Source organism: Acanthaster planci, linkage group LG01 (assembly GCF_054643075.1).
Source record: "Acanthaster planci isolate LZ-2023a linkage group LG01, COTS_SCS, whole genome shotgun sequence".
Classification (NCBI taxonomy): Eukaryota; Metazoa; Echinodermata; class Asteroidea; order Valvatida; family Acanthasteridae; genus Acanthaster; species Acanthaster planci.
Window position 1 is genome coordinate 30,582,299 of NC_141777.1, and position 12,562 is coordinate 30,594,860.

At 39.6% G+C, this 12,562-nt stretch overlaps 1 protein-coding gene across 7 annotated transcripts in view; it reads right to left on the reverse strand.

Annotated features, from left to right (window-relative positions):
• Window positions 1-4,283: 4,283 nt before the first annotated feature.
• LOC110976731 (uncharacterized) overlaps window positions 4,284-12,562 on the reverse strand; it is a 36,064-nt gene continuing 27,785 nt past the window's right edge. For 3 of the 7 annotated variants that reach the window (XM_087136437.1, XM_022230274.2, XM_087136432.1), the window contains 2 exons: window positions 8,590-8,607; window positions 4,284-7,264 (listed from right to left, as the gene is read on the reverse strand). In XM_087136437.1, the coding sequence (XP_086992563.1) occupies window positions 6,975-7,264; window positions 8,590-8,607 (308 nt within the window). In that variant the 3' untranslated portion in view covers window positions 4,284-6,974. The remainder of the gene's footprint in view (window positions 7,265-8,589; window positions 8,608-12,562) is intronic. The other 4 variants (XM_022230273.2, XM_022230276.2, XR_015425146.1 and 1 more) reach the window with 3 other exon arrangements.

Genomic DNA, 12,562 nt, shown 5'->3' on the forward strand with positions numbered 1-12,562 from the left:
GGCGTCTTTTCAAATGTGGACCAGATTATTATATTCCTTGTGCACACAGTCCAAGACAATCTCCTTATTATATGGCACGCGTGTGGCAAGTTCTGCCTGCCACAGCACACACAGACTCTTGACCAATAGAAATGGATTATATTCTCTCGTATCCAGGTGCCACCATGTTTTTACACAGTGGGCATTATCAACTGTTAATACGTGGTCACCTTGTGCATTGTTGAAAAGGCAAACTGTCTATGGTATTTATGAATGTCTTTTTAAAATAAAAGAAGGGGTAAAAAAGCATTTCCTAACAAGCAGAGTTGGCAGATGCGTTTTGTAGAGGGAAACATCTCAAGAGTAAGGAACTGAAAAAACCATTTTTAAAGTTTTGTTAAAAAAATGGAGCTGGGGAAAATTCCTTTTCAGTGCATTTCTGCTTTGAAATTTTATGGCAGGTGGTTAATTCTTTGCTGTCATGCGCATACCTTGAAGTGAAATGTAAAGACCTGGGATACACTTCCTGTAAATTTTCAAGAGTGTATTGGCTGAAGATGGCAACTTTGCCATCGATTATGCATAGGACTGAGTGCTTACCTGGATGACTATGGTATGAAATCAAAGTACAAAATGAAAATCTCTGGCCACATTTAACTGAATCTGTGCAAAATAATGCGCTGAGCACACAAGCATGGTACGATTAGACATCCTAAATCAAATACTCAGTAACATAACAAGTCATGTACAGGATATAGGGTGGTGTACCGTAGAGCAAAGATGGGGCTGCCAATTCTCTTAGCACAGCAAAGTACATGTACAAGGAAACAACAGCTGATGATGTAACATCTACCTAGACATGTTCAGAACAAACCAAATGCACTGCACACTCATGATGACTTACATTTCAACAAATTTAATGCAGGGAAATCGACTGTAATGATTAAAAGTAACATAGCTTTGGACAGATAGCTTTTAATGAAAAACAGGAAAAAACAGATAATATATATGTATGTAGACTTAAGTAAGCAGGGCCAGCAGCCTCTAAAGCTCCTGTTTGACTGGTGCAAGTCTAATCTCAAGGCAGGCTTGTAATGACATTATAACCTACCATCTAGTCTCGCTCAGTCATTTACATGAACAAAAGGAATGTCACTTTTAATCCCATTACTTGCAAACTCACTTATGTTTTGAATTGTGATTGTCTTGATCACAAAACTACCTCAACGAATGAAGATTAACAGAATCTGCTGACAACCAGACAAATGTGCTGCTCAGCTGAAAACATTTCCCTAAAATATTTTAAGCCCGTCTCAATTGAGAGTTGACTTGTGATCCGACTCCATCAACTTAGTCTGAAGATGCCACTGTGGCATTTACTTGAGTTCCAAGCCCTGAAATGGACATGTGAACAATTGATATAGTCACATGAAATGCTGAGTATACTCTTTCTTAAACATATTGAAAAATTAGACTGAGATAACGCACCTGTTTGGGTAATTATGTATGCATGTCACTGCACATAAAAAAGTTACGATTATTTCCGATTTAGTTTCAAATACTTCTTATCTTTTAATACAATTAATTGAAGGTTAGAGCAAAATAGGTAATAGATATGATTATTTGTATTACATTTTACTTCTCTGCAGATACCTAAAGTGCCAACAATGATATACCTCAACTTTTAAAATACATGCTCAACATTTGAAATCCTTTGGCCAGTAAGGAAAAGTGAGGGTGTGCATACCTGAAATGCAGTGCACTTCATTCAAAGAAATGGTGAAATTATAACACTCATCAATAAAACCTTACTTGCACCAATTGTTGAAACCAGTGTAATTTTAAATCTTGCTTTGTTTTGTTTTTACAAAAATGAGTGCTTCCATGCTATCAGTATGCCATCAGTATGCCATGGTGAATATTTGTAGCTACAGACAGTGGTTTCTGTTCATCACTAATCTCTGAAGGCAATATTGACGAAGGTACCTTAAAGTTACATCCTCCACTTACGTTTTAAGCTAAATCCGGTTCGTAAGTGTGATGTCACATCAGTTTAAACCATGCCCACTGCACATGTGCACTGCACATAGGGTTACATGCATTGATCGCTGTTTACATGGAACCTTGGAACTGGAAGTTAATGCGCAACTTCAGCAATTGTCCAATGAGAGCCTGCAAATCGTGGCACATCCGCCTTTGTGACAAAGTCACTTATGAACCGGATAGAGAGGCAAAGTGAATGTATCATCTCTTGTTAGTTGCTATGGTCGTGGTTAAACACAAAAGCCTTTCAACTATATCCATGTACTTTTGCAGAGGACATTCCAGTTAACAAGTCCATGTATAATAGAACCAACAGTGGCAACTGATGATGTCTTTTCCCCTTGTGTTTTATTGAGAAACGTCCTGTTTACCACAGTCTTACCCTCACTTGTACTATCGAAAACTATTTATAAGCTGAGAAAAAACTGGGATTATTAGATCTCGCATACTTTTCTTTACTTATATATTTGTTGTAGTTTATGTTACCATATGCTCCTTGTGTCTGCATTTAAACACTGACAATCACTGCTGAAAAATCCTGGGCTGCTGTCAATTCAAAATCTCAGGAAAAAAAATCCACACCTTACATGTAGTTGGTTACACCGCTCTGCTCTGGGCTAAACAATGATTCTTTTATATACAGATAATCTATGTACAACTTATACATTAAAGTGAAATAACGAGCAATGTACATTTCTTGTAATCAAGCAATTTTTATAAATCTCTATGGTGATGGATATAAATAGCTGTTGAAATGATTGCACATTGTTTCATTTAATGTGTGTTTTTTACATCATCCTTTTTTTTTTACACAAAAATGGCAAAGTGCCAAAGTATAGCTACTACGCTCATACAGGTATACCACATGCTTTAGGGTTGCCAAGGGGGGGAGGAAACTCACAATTTCAATTTTACAGGGGAAATTGATACAGCTCTGACAGAATGAGCTACATAGCATGGACAGTGATGAGAACATACTCATCAAAGACAGTGATGAGAACATACCAGACAGCGACGGCAACATACTCATCAAAGACAGTGATGAGAACATACTCATCAAAGACAGTGATGAGAACATACTCATCAAAGACAGCGATGAGAACATACTCATCAAAGACAGCGATGAGAACATACTCATCAAAGACAGTGATGAGAACATACTCATCAAAGACAGTGATGAGAACATACTCATAAAAGACAGCGACGAGAACATACTCACCAAACACAGTGATGAGAACATACTCATCAAAGACAGTGATGAGAACATACTCATCAAAGACAGTGATGAGAACATACTCATCAAAGACAGTGATGAGAACATACTCATCAAAGACAGCGACGGCAACATACTCATCAAAGACAGTGATGAAAACATACTCATCAAAGACAGTGACGAGAACATACTCATCAAAGACAGTGATGAGAACATACTCATCAAAGACAGCGATGAGAACATACTCATCAAAGACAGTGATGAGAACATACTCATCAAAGACAGCAATGAGAACATACTCATCAAAGACAGCGACGAGAACATACTCATCAAAGACAGCGACGAGAACATACTCATCAAAGACAGCGATGAGAACATACTCATCAAAGACAGTGATGAGAACATACTCATCAAAGACAGCGACGAGAACATACTCATCAAAGACAGCGACAAGAACATACTCATCAAAGACAGCGACGAGAACATACTCATCAAAGACAGCGACGAGAACATACTCATCAAAAACAAGTTCAAAAATATCAAAATGTACATGTGCTCCATTCTCTTAATGATTTCAGCAAATGAGAGAAATTTGAACTACGGATGCTGAAGCAACCCATAAACCACTGGTCCATAACCACTGGTCCATAACCGCTGGTCCATAACCACTGGTCCATAACCACTGGTCCATAACCGCTGGTCCATAACCGCTGGTCCATAACCACTGGTCCATAACCACTGGTCCATAACCACTGGTCCATAACCACTGGTTAATAACCACTGGTCCATAACCACTGGTCCATAACCACTGGTCCATCACCACTGGTCCATAACCACTGGTCCATAACCGCTGGTCCATAACCACTGGTCCATAACCACTGGTGGATGAGGGGAGGGACAAAACAAATGCTTTGTTTTGGAAAACTAACAAGTGATTTTTTTCAAAACGAGGCCTTAAAACGCTACACCTTTTGGGGGCACTAACCCCCCCTCCCCCAATTTGTTTTGGTTCAGCTCTCTCCCAAAACATAACGTCAGACAAACAGAATCCCTGGGAAATTAAAAACCTCAAATTTATGATGTAATTTTGCACATCTTAATATAATGTACTTTGACATCTTCAAAATATTCCAGACCTTTTTTATGAGCAGTAGGTGCACATTGCAGTGGTACACATTTGGCAGGCTCATAGAAAAACAAAAGTGAGATTTCTTCTGAAATAAATTCCCACAGAGTCTTAGTACGTAAGAATAAAGTACTTCACAGCTCACATGAACATGACCAGCATGTCTGCTGCCCTCTAATGGTCTCTAACTAGTCCCTCACAAGAGAGAAATCCTGACAAATGAGAACCCATTCCATAGCTCTGCTTAACTTTGTACGAGGATAATCTTAGCCAACTTCTGCCCCCCCCAAAAATGCTGTGCTTACTGTCAGCAAAATGCATGGGTTAGCAGGGAACTTGGACTTAAGTGCAAGCTTACCGGTACACCCTGTAACTGTAGATGTTTAGGTCACGTCAGCTCAGCATTTGTGTGCTGGTGCAGTAAGCACAGGATTGTAATGCTAAGCGTATAGTTCTGTAATAAGCAGAGCGATGAAACTGCCTCCTGATCTAGGCATCACTCTATTATGTTCAGCAGTAATCTACTTATCACTACTTTCTACAAAAGATTAACAGACATATTTCTCCAATCTCCATTGCCAAGTTATTGTCTGATGCACACCAAAAAGCCTACATGCTGATGACGTCACACTTTGTGAATATGTTCCCTTTCCAATGAAGCCAGTGAGGGCTCATGGCACCCTGAGCACCCATACAAAAAGGTAAAGAGGTCTGTGATGGGGCTCGCCCCACCTTATCGCACCCCTTAGTACAACATATGATTTTTCTAAGCAAAACTAAGCTGAGAAGTGAGAACCCACAACAAACAACACAAGCAAACTTTTAAACCATTTCATGCTAAGCTAAAGTTGGCCATAATTACAGGAAATGTCAGTGTGGCTCACCTTGTTTTTTGCATGAAGTACAGAATATACATTAATGAGAATAATATTCTTTTCAATCTCGGCCACATGAAACACCAATACACTACAGTTCTGCCAATACTTGGAGGGGTCACTATAAAATTTTAATAAAAAGCATTAAGAACTACACAACTTTACCCATGTGGAATTTTGGCTTTTGCCACAAAAATATATACTGATTCTATGTTTGGCACAACAAATGTGAAGCTCATTTTTTTCCTGCATATTTAAGATCTACATAACCAATGAACAAGCACAAAAAATTCTTGATACACGATAAAACAATGTATTCTTGGAAAGAGAATGGTCTGTGATGCTGGTTATTGCAACGTGATACCGAGGTAACGTGTTTATGTAATTGATTATAAGAACTTCCAGGATGCTGGTGAACAGGACTGCCAGTAGTCTTCCAAAGGCAATTCTTTTTTCCGAGAAATCAGTGGCTGAGTTTGGGGCAATAAATGAATTTTGACCCGGCCCCAACAATGATGAATCTGTGCCTATAGTCCACTGCACTACGGTTAAAAACTGCACTGAACTACCACTCTCAAACTGCTACTCTTATCTGCATGATTCTATTGGCGCAATTGATGCATAAGGAAAGAAAATGTAAAAGGCTCAGTGCAGATAAAGTGGCACGTCTTGTGACTACATGTGGGTGACAATACTGTGCAGCTCCTTGAAATCACAGGAAAAAAGTGAAATTCAAATGCTCGTTACATGTACTTCGGCTTAACATTTGTGTTGCTAAGATGGTCAAGTGATGATTGTGAAAGCTGAGCACTGTACATGCAATCAACCAGATTACCCATGTGGATTCAGCTCACTGGTTACTTAGTGCTAAACACTGCTGCCAATAAAGGACATTTCAGTGGTACGCAGTAATTCTTCAGGTGTGTTAACAAGCGCATGGGAACCAGCGAGATAAGAGCTCCAAGTTCGCACTAGTTCCCACACCTCCCTTCTCAAATTTTGGGGGTGTATTGCCTACTGTTTAGGGTCTGTAGCTTCTGATCACAGGTGGGGGGTTTGAATCCAACTGCTGGCAGTATGTTGTGGCCTTAGTATGTTGTGGCCTAAGTCACCTCACCTCTGTTTGCCTCTCTCCACCCAGGAGTATAAATGGGTTCTAGCATTATCATTGGGGAGCCACCTGTGATGGGCTGGCACCCAATCCTGGGAGGAACAGAAATATTGTCAATCATTCTATGTCAATGAAACCAAAGATAAACACCAACATGATGGGCCAAATGGCTTAGGACACACTTTGCTTTCAAATTCCACAATGTTCCTGAAGGACCGGTAACCAACATCCTCAGCTTGTTATTAGATGGATTACTGACTTTCCTGGTATGCATTCTGTACCAGGGAAATGCCCATAAGCTTCACACTGCCTCCTTGCTGAGCAAGATCACACCTGATGCAGTTCACTCCCAGAGTCCCTAGGGGAATCCAGCAGCTGGCCATGACAACACCCTCTCAGATCTGATGGGTAATGCACAGCTTTGGTCATGTACACAGTCACATTTAGAATCTCAATGCATCTGTGTCCATCTAATCGGATGTGTTAACAATGCCAACCAACCTGTGGTAAATGAACATGTAAGCTTCCCTTTCTCTAGTATTGTTAACATTGTGACAATGGATGTCTTAGATCTTACATGAAGAGGAACAGGATCTCCAAGTCTTTCTTCCCTGTACAGGCCAAAAATCACAAGAGGGAGCCCTGCGAGGGTGCGCCACCAGTTGTGGTGCCCCCCTCCAGGGGCCGCATGGGGAACATCAGCACCTTGGCATGCATGAAGGACAGGCTAGGCAGGCCATCTAGGACACGGTGAGCCTCGCTGCTCAGGCCGGCCTCCCGCTGGCTACGCTGTTGGACCATGGAGGTGGCCGAGCTCTTCAGGATGGCGTCCAGCGGCTTGTGGGCCTTCTGGACCGGGAGGGGTTGGGCAGGGCCCGACTTCTCCAGTTTGAGGATTTCTGGATCCAACGGCGGCGCTATGGGCAAATAGCAGAGAGTCACTTAGGTGAATTCGAGATATTAATAGGCATCAAAAATGATATTCAAAGCCAGGAACAACAGTGATACATATATTTCAAAAGCACACGGTCAATTTTCTTGTCAATGCTGGTGCTGAAAAGGTTAAAACAGTGCATCAATGTATGCAGATTGTATGCACTTCTGGCTCTAATGAGAGAACAGCACCTGCATTTAACAGGTCTTGTTGATTGGGTAGTGTGCTATCTTACGAGAATACACAAGGCACCACACCATACACCCTATTGTACTTTTTCCAATGAACAACACTACAACTCTGAATGCTGCCAAATGTCTAACAATGCGACTAATCTAGATCAAGAAATCACAATTAATTGTTCCATGCACCCAGGAAAACCTGAATATGTGAAGTCCATCCCTGGCAAGTTCAATCAAAAGCTGTAGTTAACCATAGTTCAACTCACACAAATTACAACTTGAAAGTTTGACATCTGGTCACTTCTTGTTAAGTACAACCTGTACAGCTCCACTGTATAATTCATTATCGGCATATATCATAATGTCCAGACTTGTTTGTATAGTAATATCAGTGTGCAAATATGAGTTATATTACAATCAAACGCAAGTTAACACAAGTTCTTGATTGACTTTACTCTAGGAATGTGCCAACTACAGCAGCCTCAACAGATGCTAAAAAATAACTAAGAACATATTTTTGTTCCTTCTTGATCTCTCAGTCAGCTCCGAACAAAGTTTTACTGGTAAGTGGGTTAAAAATTCTGTTCAGGGGTCACGTGCTTTTAAGATGATACCAGAACAAAACTCCCAAAATTCAACAAAATAAACCATGCAACACATGCTTTGAAAATACATGTAACCATGTATAGCTTGCAAACTGTAAGATAACCATGGAGTCACACTGAGGCATTCACATTCTGAGCGCCAGCTGGAAAGCAAAGTACTGATTGAAAATTACCAAAGAAGGTGCCTAGCACTAATCTCAATACATGGTGCCTATGTGATTATTTTATGTTATGCTCAGCAAGTTTAAAGGCGTGCCATCAGTGCTTTACTTGAATACTGTGATTATACCTGTAAGTGCGTAGCAAAGCATTTAAAAGAAAATTTGCATTATTATCAGCAACAATCTAACTCTACCCCGTTTACTGGTCGTTCAGCCTCAATGGAGAAAAATGTTCTTCTCCACAATTTTCATCACTGAAAGATTCATTAAGTGGGCCGTAATCAATCTCTTCAACTTTGTCTGGAGTTTATACATTCCAACCCCTTGCCCCAACTGAGGTAGTTTGTGAGACTGACATACCTTTTCGGCGGAACCACCCTGTTGAGTTGTGTGCAAAAGCATGACCAAAATGGAAAATAAACAGAAACATTGCAAGAAATGGGTGAGCAGGGTTGAAGGGAATGTGCAAGTTTAAGGTAATCCAGCTTGCATATTAATGAGCAATGTATAAACATAAAATAAATTAATGCCAATTATGCATAAAGAATCAAATAACTCTTGATGTTAGTGTCTATGCAATCCAAAACCAGTAAAATTAAACTTGGAAGAAAAGCTTTGGAGGGTCCTTGTGCAAAATATTAGTTAGAAATGTCCCCAGATGGGTTTAAAGGCATGCAAGACCTAAGACTGCTATGGGCAGGTGGCACGGCATTGATCTACAGAAACATTAGGCATGCACTGTAAATATACATGGATAAACTTCTGTGGAAATTTTTCGTTAAAAGTGCAGGTTCATGCTTGCAATAATCACATACTGTGCACCTTTTAGCTATGACATTATATTCATGCTTTCGTGGTTTTGACTAGTCTCTAGTGAGGATGTGCATACTTTGTCTTTTTTGCCAACAGCGACTTCTGAGTTAGCACTTTGTTCCACACAATCAAAACTGGTATGTAACCAACACTTCAAAACAAACAAGAGTTGTCTCTTTGGGGGTGGCTGTTAAAATGTGTCTGATGTAAATAACATGCTCGTACAGACATGAAACATGAGATTTCAAATTACCAGAATAGCCACATGTTAGTTGTTAGGTAAATGCACCATTTATAACATTTACATTAGTAACATGTGGTGTTAGTGAGATTCATTTGTGATTACTAGAAGTATGTGTACAAACAGTGATCATGGATGTACAAAGCACATTCATATCCCACCACCTCAATGAAGTCTCATTGTACGGTACATGTGATGTCTAACTGCCCTGCGATTAATTTTGGCACACGCAATCTTCAATGCATGTACATTTCCTCATAAACTTCCTGGTTTCAACTCTGAGGCTCCCGAGGGGAAAAAAAAAACACCGTCAGAATACCCAACAGGGACAGCCTAGTAACATAGTCAATAAGATAAGGTAATCAACCAGAAGTGATGTTCTGAGGCCCAGCTTAATCCAATATTTTTCCATTTATTCCCACACATTAATTCTGGTTATAAATAAAGGTGCAAGTTAGCTTCATCTGTCCCTCATGCCTAATAGTTCTCATCTGGTTTATACGCTCCTCTTAATTTCAACGCTTCTTAATCTATAACAAATTTCTTCAATTTAATTTCAAAAAGTGCCTTGACACACTACACTCTCCCAATGACAGTGTTAGTAGTGCTTTAGTGTTTGATTAAAAAAAAAATCCTACTAAACAGCTAATGTAACAACAAAAGAAAAACAGGTCGAGGAAAGCAATTATACAAGAATGGATTGCCCAAAACTAGAGTCTGTTAAACAAGAAACCCTTGTGGCAATGACGATAATGGTGGTGGTGATCCTGATGACAACAACCATGGAAAGTTATAAGACAAAAAAGATTGCGCTCAGTTTTGTACCTTGTGTATAATTTGATTTGGAAAACAGCCTCCATCCAATCTGCGACTTCCCTACTGCACATGCAATAACACACAGTTCAACGGGACATGACATCAGTGAGTGTAGACATACCACAATACACTGCTCTACATTCATCCAACACCTGCTCAAAATCCCCGTTTGTGCAAAGTAAAAGCAAAGAAGAGTAGGCAAACAAAGACGGATGGTATTTGAGGGTTTTAGGGCCTTTTGATGATGTGGATGTTGTTGTAACTTGAATGAAAAACATCTTGTAAGTTGGCTAAGAACTCTCTGAAATGTCAGACAGTGATTACTGAGAAGGAACTGAGTAAATTTGTTTCCACAAGAAAAACAAATGCTCCACTTTAAAGAACAGGTGTTCTCAACGAGAGAGATCTTCATTTTTTTCTCTATTTGGAAAGAACAGGAGAGCTGAATTCAAAGGACTGTCATTCAATAAATACGAGATGTGCACTGTCTGCCTTTTCTATTCTTTAAAAAGGTTTCTTATTTTAAATTGAAAATTGATCAAATCTAACAATTGTTAAGAGGTGTCTAGTTTCGCTAACCCTAGACTCTCCCTTGTATCAAAGAATGTTTTTCTTAGGCATGGTAACATAAGACAAATCACTGTGCCATATTACATTTAGGTCATTTTGATCATTTGATTGGTGGGTAACTCATTTAAGGGCTGCACGCTTGCATCCCTAAGCCTGCGGCTGCTTGGGCCAATTGGCTAATATGAGAGTACTGGGTTTTTGTTCCACCTGACACGCACGGCTGAGCTCTGCAGTTGAAGCCTGAGGGCAAGGATTCCTCTGCTGGGTTCCCTAAAGCAGAGACTGTCCTGCATCAATGCAGCTCATTTATGTGGCTGGTGTTAAATCTACAATTTTTTCGTTTCCTTGACACTACTTAAGTGATGCTATACTATTGATTTTTTATGAATGCATCTAATGTATGAATATACAGTTATTTGTTAGTGATTATGAAATTTTTTTTCTTTCATAAATACAGTCTGTACTGCTTCAATATTTGTATGCACTAACAAACAACGGAAAAAGACATGGGTAATAACTTTTGCCAAAACTTTTCTTGGCATACAAAGTAAATACTGTGTTTTTTTCAATTCCTATTCCAGATTGACAGCAGTCGGCCAGCATCAACCTTAGGCTGTATCACTTTCTCAGTGTGCTTACCCCAAATGCAACTAATACCAGTAGAAATAAGAAAAGTTTCATTACGTGACCTATTTACCAGTTGTCCGAGAAAGATTTCTTTTGCACATCTGATTCCAAAATCTTTTCAAAACTTTTTTTTTTCATTTGCCTTCCTTTCAGGTCCTTTATTAACTTGAACAGATATAGGTCACTGTGAGAGAAAACCCGACTGCAAATAAGAAATGTGATCGGTTGAAATAGTAATATTCTTACTTGGAGGGTGCCAGGCACTTGCGACATCACCATCAATTTCACAGGGCAATGGCACTCCCATATAATAGACACACACACACTAACTGCTACACTATTTCAACCCGCGGAAAATTTGTTGTCATTCACGGGGAAGCCAGAGTGACTCGAAGGTGTTCTACTTTGAATCTGGAATGAATCCAGGAATCAGTATTCTAGAGTATCGGAGTCCCCCCCAGGGGAGAGAAATATTGGAAGGGCAATAACGGTAGGTTAACCGACAAAGAGTGAAGAGTCTGTGATTGAAAACATCTCTATAGATGTAAACCGTGTTGTGTTTAGTATGGTTGGAGCAAAAAATTTCATACCAAGGAAAAATTATTTTAGCTAAGTTATAGGTTTAAAATTTCAATCTTGAGTACTGCTTTTGAATCTTTGCCTTTAGAATGGTAAAAAGGGCACTTCAGATAGTCAAATTTACATGTACTCAGTTCTTGTAAATTCAAAGGATGTGAGAAACTAACAGTGATTCAAAGTGATTACAAAAAGGGGTGCGACTTGAGTACAAGGGTGGTTAGTATATATTTTCCTGACCACCAAAATTAAACTGGACAATACCTATGATTTCTTTTTTTCAAACTCCACGGTGTATGCCCCTTCCCCCCAAAATAACCCAAAGAGCCACCATGTGCTTGGTGTAACGGTGTCTGTGTTAAAAAGGTCCATGCCAATGGTTTGTATAATCAGGTGCATTGATTCAAATGCATGTGTGTCACATATGGGAGAGAATGCAGGTGCCCAAGTGTTCAGCTGACTTAAAAACCTCTGTAGTGCGGCCCATTAACAAGATCAATTTGACTGTCAATCACTCCACGTTGTGGAAGACGTCACCTGCTGTGCCTTAACAGCCAGAGATGCAGGATGCCTCATAGCAAGTCATTAGACAAATTTATGGAATTTTTAAACATTCTACTTTTTTTCCATTCAACTTGTATTTATTCCGAAATAATTTCAGCTGACTTCAAATGAGACTCATATACATGT